The 10,484-nt window shown below is 34.3% G+C and overlaps 1 protein-coding gene and 1 long non-coding RNA gene across 2 annotated transcripts; one reads left to right on the top strand and one right to left on the bottom strand.

Annotated features, from left to right (window-relative positions):
• The first annotated feature begins 331 nt into the window (after nt 1-331).
• Nucleotides 332-790, top strand: LOC106691152 (proline-rich proteoglycan 2-like). Its single transcript, XM_014436831.1, has one exon. It carries the CDS (start codon nt 332-334, stop codon nt 788-790), a length of 459 nt encoding a protein of 152 aa, XP_014292317.1.
• A 3,708-nt stretch (nt 791-4,498) lies between these two features.
• On the bottom strand, nt 4,499-9,479 carry LOC106691155 (uncharacterized). Its single transcript, XR_001344737.2, has 2 exons — nt 9,133-9,479; nt 4,499-5,252 (listed from the first exon to the last, which is right to left on the bottom strand). It is a non-coding gene; the product is annotated as an uncharacterized lncRNA (long non-coding RNA).
• Between the last annotated feature and the right edge of the window lie 1,005 nt (nt 9,480-10,484).

The raw sequence follows: 10,484 nt of genomic DNA, 5'->3' as shown, positions 1-10,484 counted from the left end.
GAAAAAAGGGAGGATATGCACAGGAAGGAGAGACGCAAGGAGGAGGAATGCAGGAAGGAGAAACGCAAGGTAGATATCCGCAGGGAAGGGGAATACAGGGAGGATATCCAAAGGAAGGAGAAACGCAAGGAGGAGGAATGCAGGAGGGATATCCGCAGGAAGGAGAAACGCAAGGAGGAGGAATTCAGGGAGGAGGAATGCAGAGACGATATTCGCAGGGAGGAGAAACGCAAGGTAGATATCCGCAGGGAGAGGGAATGAAGGTAGGATATCCGCAGGAAGGAGAACGCAAGGAGGAAGAATACAGGGAGGATATCCGCAGGGAGGAGGAATGCAGGGAGGATATCAGCAGGAAGGAGAAACGCAGGGTAGATATCCGCAGGGAGAGGGAATGCAGGTAGAAGATCCGCAGGAAGGAGAAACGCAAGAGATATCCACATGGAGGGGAATACAGGGTGGATATCCGAAGGAAGGAGAAATGCAAGGAGGAAGAATGCAGGGAGGATATCCGCAGGGAGGATATCCGCAGGAAGGAGAAACGCAAGGTAGATATCCGCAGGGAGGTGGAATGCAGGGGGGATATCCGCAGGAAGGAGAAACGCAAGGGGGTGGAATGCCGGGTAGAGGATCTCAAAGAGGAATGCCGGGAAGAGGAACTCAGGGAGGAGGAATGCAGGGAGGATATCCACAGGGAGGAGGAATGCAGGGTAGATATCCGCAGGGAGGAGGAATGCAGGGAGGATATCCGCAGGAGGGAGGAATGCAGGGAAGCATCCGCAGGGAGGAGTAATGCATAGTGGAGGAAGTAAGGGAATTTTCCAGAAAGAAGAGAGAAAGGTAGTATGTACTAGAATGCAAGGCAGAGGAACGCAGGGAGGAGGAATGCAAGGTGGAGAAATGCAGGGAGCAGGAATACATGGCGGAGAAATGCAAAAAAAAGGAACGCGGGTAGGTGGAAAGGAAGGTCGCAACCCAAACAGAAAAGGAATAAGGGAAGTGCGATTGCAGGTAGGATATTCTAAGGGAGAAGGAATGCAGAAAGAAGTAAGAAAGAAAGTAGTATTACAGAAAGGAGGAATGCAAGCAGGAGGAACGCAAGGAGAAGGAATGCAGGGAGGAGTAGCTTTAGTACATTCCTCTACCTCACAAATGTGGGTAAAACATGAAGCAGGAATCCAGGAAGGAGAAATAAGAGGCGGACGAACGCAGGTGGGAGAAATGCAAGGTGGAGGATTGCTTGGAGGAGGGTTGCAGGGAGAAGGGTTGCAGGGAGAATATCCACACGGAGGGAAAATACGGGGGTGTTATCCGCTTGAAGGAGAAATACAGGGAGGTTATGTGTTAGATATTCCTGCCGTTAGAGCTCCATTGGTGCTTCCATTTGGTGAAATTCCGCCCTATTTTCTACCTTGTAAATGAAAGAACTGATTTCTGTGTCTGAGTCCTCCTACTTTCTAAAATTACTACACATAATTCTCTATGGTAAAGAAGTAATTTTATAGGAAATATAATTATTACCAACAAAGATATCTTCTGATCTTATCTCTTCATCTTTTGGTAAGAAAAAATGAAGACAAATAACATCTGTCACCTTGCTGCAAGTGTGTTTACTTATCTTTGCAATAACTTTATATTGTTCAATAAGAATAAATTGTTTTCAAAAATTTACTTTTTATTGTCCTTTTACATTATATCTTTCTGGGTATGTTGGATGGAGCTATGGCTATGGCATTCAATGAAGTTATTATTTTTAACATAATTAATTATATAGGAATTTGGAATAGTATGTTACTCTAAACGGCTTTAGAAATAGCTTTTCTTTATTAAAGAATTAAATTGGGAAGTAATGTATTATAATATTTGAAATATTATTCCAATCCAATAAAAAATTAGTCCAATACAAAATTAATCAATTATAATATTATTCGAATAACAATTAGATTTTTTTATATTCCCTTATTTTTTACCATTTTCGATTTCTAATGTATGGGGGTCCGATTCCATGATTTATAACCTATTAGGGTCAAAAATGCTATCGATTTCTTTAACTTTTCTGATTTCTAATAAATTAGGGTCCTGCTATATGTTTATTTTAGATGCAGAAAACGAAAATGCTATAGATTTTAAGATCGCATATAGATTTACTTTAACTTTTCTCATTTCTAATATATTAGGGTCCTGCTATATGTTTTTATTTTGACGCAGAAAACGAAAATGCTATCGATTTTAAGATTGTGAATCGATTTATTTTAACTTCCTCTAATTCCTAATATATTAGGGTCCTTTTATATGTTTCTTAAGACAGAGAAAACGGAAATGATATTGATTTTAAGATGACATGCTCGGACATTGATTTATTTTAAGTTTTTTAATTTCTAACATATTAAGGTATAACTATATGTTTAGGGATTGAAAAATACCAAAATGCAATAGATTTTAAGGTCGCGTATCGATTTATTTTACTTCTCTGATTACTAAAATTTTAGGGTCCATTTATATGTTTTAGGAGCTGTAGAAAATGGCATTGCTATCGATTTTATGATCGCACGCTTGCGTATTTATTTATTATAACTTTTCTGATTTCAAACATAATAGTGTCCTTTTGTATGTTTTACCATAAAAACTCCCACATCCTATAAAAAAAAAAATTCTATTGATTTTACTATCACATGCTCAATATATATAAAGGGATCCTAATATAAGAAGATGCCGTAAGAAAAGTTAAAATAAATCGATGCACGATTTTAAAATTAATAGCATTACCATTTTCTGTATCTCTTAAAACATATAAAGTGGCTTGAATCGATAGCATTTGCATATTCTACATACCCTGAAACATAAAAATGGACCCTTATATGATAGTAATAAGAAAAGTTACAATAAATCGATGCACGATCTTAATATCGATAGCCTAGTATGTCAGATATCAGAAAAGTTAAAACTAATCTATATGCGATTATAAAACATGTAAAGGAACCGTCATAAGACTGATAAAAAATATCATCTTAATTATATGAAGACAAATGTATTCAGATGGTTAATCATATATTTTTTTTCAAATAAGAGATTATTCGTCTAAAATGACTACTAAAGTATTCATACAGTTAATCGAATTTTTTGTTGGAATAATTGATTATTCGTGTAAAATAATGACAAATACAAAAGTATTCCGGTGGTTAATCGTATTTATTTAAACGGGTAATTGATTTAAAAATTCGGGAATAATTTTGGCAGCGAATGGAATAGTGAATGGCTCTAGTTTCATCTTCTTGCTGGACTTGAAAAAATAATAGTTATAATTCCTGAATGATTGTCACTGAAATAAATTCTAATCTGAATGCTTAGGAAGAATTCTTGATGTAGTAAAGCTAGAATATTTAGTATTAGGTCTCTTGAGATCAATAATCTGGAAAAGCAACCTAATTTTAGTACAAAACATAACATGAAATTTTTTATTGTTCTTGGTTCCATATTGTACAAACTCTATCAATTATTATTTCCAAATAGTATATATTATATTGTTAAAAATTTGGATTTTTTTCTCTTTGACATTTCTATGATGATTTTAAAACACTATATTTTACCTATACCATTATTAATGACCGATATGGGTGTATGAAATCTAGACGGTCTCCATTTTTAACCGTGAAATGGTAACGTTGAAAACCGAGAATCCCCCTGGAGTTCTAGGAACTTTATATTCCATTTTAATAAAGTAAACAGCCAAAAAACAGTGGCGTAGTGTGAGTGGCAACTTGGGAGGAGGAAAATTTTGCCACTCCTGTATTTAGGTATTTCATTTAAACTGAGAGTATACAGTAATTCTGAAGAACTTCTTGGCAAGAACATATTATAAGTTTTCATTGTAAGAACATCATATTTATCGCATATTGTACTTGCTACAAATAGAAAAAGTTATGAAATGAAATGGTTCAGATTTTTGCAACATATTATTATTACTTATTGTGAAATTTTATTTTTATTGCAGTATTTTGAAGCCTTTTATCATTCCATTTATACAGTTTTGCCCACTTTTCTCATGATTAATCTATTAATTTAATGCTAATAAAAAAAAAATTGTAATGTTCTATGTGCTTTACTATATAGACTGTGGTTACTTTTAGCCTACCCATCCAGCTTAATGATAATCTAAGAGGACCACAGTATAAAAAGAAACCTCTTTATTTTGTAATATCTTTAGAAAACGTTAATTCAAAAATTGTAATGTGTACTAACCTATTTTTCATAGTTTTCTAGTGTTTTTTAATGTTTTTCGTACAGTTTATTTTCACCTGCTTCTTGTTATTCCGTTTTATTTTAATATATCATAGTTGTTATCTTCTTTTTGCCTGAAATTCACCCCTATTATTGATTATATGTCTTCTTTTAATGGTTAATATTATTTTAATGTGAATAATTGTAGAATAAAAGGATGTGGAGGGATAAGAAAGGCGCAGGATGTTATGGAACGTGAAAAGAAATGATTCCGAGGCCAATCTTAAATGTTAATCAAAGGAATATCTATTTATTAATAGGTTTATCTACAACTAGTTTTGACTATTAGCTAAGTGGCCGGCGCATGTACAGTACAGGATAGGATTTCCCATAGAACCTACACCACGCAGGTGTGAAGCTTACTAGAATAAGTTTAAAAGATCAGAGAATTTTATACATCAGATAGTTTAGTTTTGTGACATAAAAATCTATAATCATTTCCATATAGCTGAAAATGATATAGAGACTTAGGTTTCATATAATACCATCACCATCAAAAGTTTATTGATACATGAAATTAATATTATGTTAATATTCTCTGTAGTTAATAGAGCTAATCATATATGTATTCGTTCTCATATTCAGGTAAACGACGAAGATCTCTGATATCTACCATAGCCTTGTAGAACCTGTTTGTCGTTGTTACTACGACTGTCTAAAAAATCTTGGTTGTAAGGGTTGGAAGCCTCTTTATATACCTTACCATAATTGTCATTTTCAACATCATCCTGGTAACTTCTAAATTCAGTATATAGTGTAGGGGGTTCTTTTCGATTGGTTCTTAGTTTTCTTTTCGATAGTTGTGTAGCCCTGGCATATTTAGGCATACCCTGGTAGAATTCTTTGTTCAACATCAAAGGGATAACAAACCGAGCCTTCCTAGTGTGTGGGTAGGAATTTCCACTGTCATAGTCTTGGGCGTAGGTTCCTACGACAGTCAGGAGAAACCAAGTAGCGAGGAGGACCGACATCATCTACTAACAGAATAAATAATAGTTATGAATCAGAGATCAGATGTTTATATAACTAAAGTGTGATCTAAAAAACTGTTGGTAAATTATTGATTGATCAAATATTAGTAATAAAGAAAGGTATAGGTAAAAAAGTTACTTAAAATAGTACAAAAGCTATTTATTGTGCTCCACTTTGGAGAGCTTTGTCAAAGCTCTGCATTTTTTCACGAATAAGCACATTTTCACGTTGATGGATTTGTTAAATTTCCGCATTTGGGGGTAGGAGAACCCTGATGTGGTTGTTGGAAAAGAAATACAACCTTAACGTGTCGCTATTAGGTCAGGATTTTGGGCCAGAAGATAATTGGACCATACTTTTTTGAAAATGAAGCTGGTAAATGTTGAATGTCATTGGTGCTCGATATCGCGACCATATATATATATATATAAGTTACAGCCTTAGTCAGCTGTTACTTCGATGTCAGCTGACTGACAAGATCACCTGATCGCATGTATATAAAGAGATGTACCGAACCCAATAAAGTTAGTATGTTACAGCAGTTCACACGTGTTACATCTTTTTCCTTCTTTTTTTTTTTTTACATTGGCTTTTGCCGATACTTAACTGGTGCCGAAACCCGGGAACTTTAGATACCGGATTAATTTTCAGTCTAAAAGAATTTTTTTTTCATTGTTCTCTTTGAATTATGACCAGTAACGGATTAATGAGAAAAGCCGTTCTGAATCTAGAGAATATGAACCAAAACAACCAACCTCAAGCTGTGGTCAATCAAACTCAAGCTGCAGTCAACCAAGCTTTAGTAGCTGCCAACCCACCTCCGTAGGTGATTCCACCACTATCAGAAGTCTCTTTAGCGCAATTTTATGCCACGACGCTAAAATGGATCACGGTCCGTACGGCAACTGCCTAGGACCTGAGAAAGGCGGTATCGGACCTAGAAAAATTCACCGGAGAGACCGGGGAATTAAATCATTTTTTAAAAGGGGAAATGGAATATTAAGATAGGAGGTAAAACCTACAAATGTCGTCAACAACAGAGGAATGAGGGTGCACGAATTGGGGCAATCAATCAAGCTGAGGACTGGAGACAGCGACTCAAGAGGGAATAGCAGGATATTTTTTTTACAGAAGGGGATATCCTCAGAGCGACCGGGAAGACTGTCCATGAGATCCCACTGAAGGAGGAGAGGGTAACATATGTAAAAGAAAGGAGATACCCACAGGCACTACGTCACCACATCCGGGAGGAACTCGAAAGTTTAAAACGACAGGGAATCATTATTGATAGTACATCCCCATACAATAGTCTTTTATGGGCGGTTAAGAAAAGGAGTGCGCCTGGTGAAACTACTGAAAAGTACAGAGTGGTGATAGATTACAGAAAGCTGAACGAGAATACCATTGATGAAAAGTATCCAATCCCCAGATTTGAAGACATTTTAGACAGGCTGGGAGGGGCGACGGTATTCAGCACGCTGGATTTGAAGGCTGGGTATCATCAAATTAAGATGCACCCTAATGACCAACATAAGACGGCATTCACTTTTGAAAGGGGTCACTATGAGTTTACAAGGGTGGCGTTTGGCCTCAAAAATGCCATCATAACCTTTTAGCGCCTGATGGACGAGTTTCTGAGAGGAATTGACGAGCGGAGGCTCGTTACTGTGCCCTGGAGAGGGAACGTCTGGGGATTGTGTGGACAGAAGACCACTTTCGACCTTACGTGATTGGAAGGCGGTTCAGGATTAATACAGATCATAGCCCTTTGCAGTGGGTTGGAAAGTTAAAGGAGTCATCAGCGAGGAACACGCGATAGAAAGAACTTCTTAGCCAGTAGATGGAAATTATTTACAAACCCGGAAAAAAAATGTGGTGGCCGACTGGATTTCGAGGGCAGTAACAATAAATGCAATTGAAGACGACCAGGGAAGCCCTTCATTGGAAGAAAGGCAGTTTCTGCGAGAGTGGACTCCGGGTGAGGAAGAACAAGACGCGCCGGAATAAGACATCAGGAAAGAATCATCTGTGGAAGAAGAGGGGAGCGAGGAAAGATCAGTGGAGATGGAGGAACTGGAGGAAATAATAAATGAAAAGAGGAACCAAATTATCTGGAAGACCGGTTAAACACAGGTGAAATATTGTAAATACGGCAAGAGTAACATAACCACTAACAAGTCGGAACTAGGCATCAGGGAGAATCAAATTGGCAAAATGCTGAGAGATGCGTCCCAACCTTTTTTTCCTTCTTTCATTATTATTCTGATTCAGAACATACTTAAGTTGTATATACAGAGTGTGTAATATAAAGCTTAATACTTAACTCAACAAGACGAGAATGTATCAACAATTTATTTCACTAATATATTTCTTTTAAACCTATTTTTATGTATAACTCATTTTTTTTTCATTATTTTACATTTTTTTCAGTTCCAAACCCATCTGAAACATCTTGAATAAGTGTTAATAATTAATTAGGTATGTTTTTGTAAGTCTAAAAAATGTTAATATTTATGTTCATAATAATTGTTTAATCTGTTGTTTTTTGTTCTAGTATAAATATTGTTGACTAATAAAGAGTGTACCTAACGATTCATCTTTAAAATCGGAACACGCAGCAAATTAGTAAAAAATTAAATGAAAAATGTCTATAACCTAAAAATTAATAAAAGGTTATAGACAATAGATAAAGACGGAAATAATGACAGATAAAAAGAAGAAATATAAAAGAAAGTACAAAATAAGAGATGGAAAAAGAGGGATAAGAATAGAATCAAGGATATGAACGAGACAGAAAAATACCTTTTAGACAAAAGTCAAGAGGCTGAGTGAACCGACTGGATGTATTAGAAGGAGTGGGAATCGTCAGTTAAAAAACTTTACATTTGAAAATAATGTTGAATTAAACATTATTGAAAATACTAAAATTAGGTAAACATTAAATAATAGGGTAGAAGAAACTATATGTTAAAAAAAATACAAATGTACATGGATAGAAAAACAGAAGAAATAAAGTTAATAAGTAAAGCACAATAAATATAATATGATAAACGAAAATTATATACAAAGTAAATTGGGATACAGAGATATATAATTTATATAATAGAAACATTAATAATAAAGTAATAAATTTAAGTATACTTAAGTTGAAAGTAATATATGACTCATTTTTTCATTTCATAAGTAACACACTCGTTTTATTTACTTGTTTTTTTTAAATATCTTTTGTATATAACATTATCATATAACTATGTATTCTTAGAGTCCTAGCCTACTCAACAGAGTTTGTTTCTTGTTTTACTTAGCCTTGAGTCCTAAAAGTCATGTAATGGGAGGTAAACCTTCGTATATAATAAATAGTAGTTGATTCCTTTTTAGACTGCTACCAGAACAGTCATTAAACATTTATTGGTTCATAGCTGAGCAAATACAGTGCTATTCATATGATATCGCGCTTCTTTTATCCTTCTTTCATATATTTATTTTCTAATATGTTTAATATTATTATAAATTCTTACTATTCCTATATTTGGCTTTATCTTCTTATATCATTATTTATCTTATTATTTTCTGGTTTTTATAGTTTTCCTTGGGGCGGCTTTAATGTTACTTTTAGTAAAACAAGTTAATAAAACGAAATATTATATACTTATGCTTGTCAACTAATATATTTTATTTATCATAGATAGTTTAAGAACTAAATTGGTAACTATGATGAAAACCTATTTGTTTATTACTATAGTCGAAGAATTTTCTGCTAGGACGATAAACTATTCGTAAGAAATATTCTTAAAGCAATGGTTTTTAATGATCATTCAATCTGTAGACATATAAATAAAAGTAAATATTATACAAGATAACTTATAAAAAAAAGAGAAAAGATACCTTAGCTTGATTGAGAAGGCACTAGCATATGCAACTGCTGACAGAACCGAATGCACCGGTGATTTAATTGATTGGTTTATCTCTAAGGCTTTATCACCTATTATCACCTTATCACCTATTCTTTGAAATTAGTAAGCGTGAATTTAATGTTTTTACAGGACCAGGGTTTTGAAGATTTTGAATTTATCACGATTTACAATTACAAAAAATCATCTCAAAGGCACCGCTCGCAACTGATGGGTATTGTCAAACTTTCGTCCCCAGAAGAAATACTTCACAACTATGTATTATGCATAAACACTCCCACCTAGCAAATAAACACAGGAATGTCACTGTACTAGGTATAAGTTCTTGTGTATACATGCTAGTCAAGAGCTCTAACGAAGCACCCACAGCCAATTAGGGCGAAATGTTGATGCATGATGATAGATTTGTACTAGTGGGTACCATCTTCTTTCATTAATTACAACACGTGCAGTTAATTATTTTAGTTTCATGTTTTGATTTAAAAACCTCTCTAGTGTTTAAGTGAGAGTTCTAGAAAATTCAAATTAAATATTTGTTGAACTTAATAATTATTATATTTTTCTGTTTTTATTAAAGTTTTTTTGTTTTTCGAAATCAGGGAATTCTCTTAGGACTGTTAAAAAAATATAGCAGGGTCATCGAAAATTTAAAAAAAAATGAATGTTACATACAAACAAAATCTAAACTGTCGGAGAAATATAAAAAGAGTTCGACAATCAAACGAAGAAACAGACCTTCGCTAGATGACAGTTTCAACTGTAACTATGGAAGGTTCCATGTACGGTCTCCTACTTAAACATAGTTTTGCTCTAAATCTCAGTTTAATCGGCTATCGCTGGCCGGTAAATTTTAATGGCAGATTTGAAGGTTAACTTTTCTAGTGCAACGGATAATTATTGAGTTTACCTGAGATTTAACTAATCGTAGTTTAAACTTTTGCATTTCACAATTGATAGGAGGAGGTAATAATGTCCATGGTGATTTTTTTCGGGCGGCTCATTGTCAAATGCCAATATATTTTTAACAGTTTATTTCTTTTAATGAATTTTCTATATATTCTGCTTGTGGAAGTATTCAAAAGTGTAACATGCTTTATGCATTGAGATTGTTAATTTAAAGAATGTATTGCCCATTTCAAAATATATTACCTGATGCCTATTTCAAAATCATTGATAAATCATAGTTTAATTAATTTAATTACAGGTAATTGCAAAAAGTAGTTTAAATTAATCTTATTTATTTAATATTCTATCAACATGACCTAGCCTGACATTGATAAGGGATACAACTTAATCAGCACTCACTTTATTTATCACAATTTTATT

The sequence above is a fragment of the Halyomorpha halys genome, unplaced genomic scaffold (assembly GCF_000696795.3).
Source record: "Halyomorpha halys isolate HHAL.00 unplaced genomic scaffold, Hhal_1.1 Scaffold2117.1, whole genome shotgun sequence".
NCBI classification, from domain to species: Eukaryota; Metazoa; Arthropoda; class Insecta; order Hemiptera; family Pentatomidae; genus Halyomorpha; species Halyomorpha halys.
The sequence above is the reverse complement of the archived record's forward strand: the minus strand, read 5'-3'. Positions and strand labels throughout refer to the sequence as shown.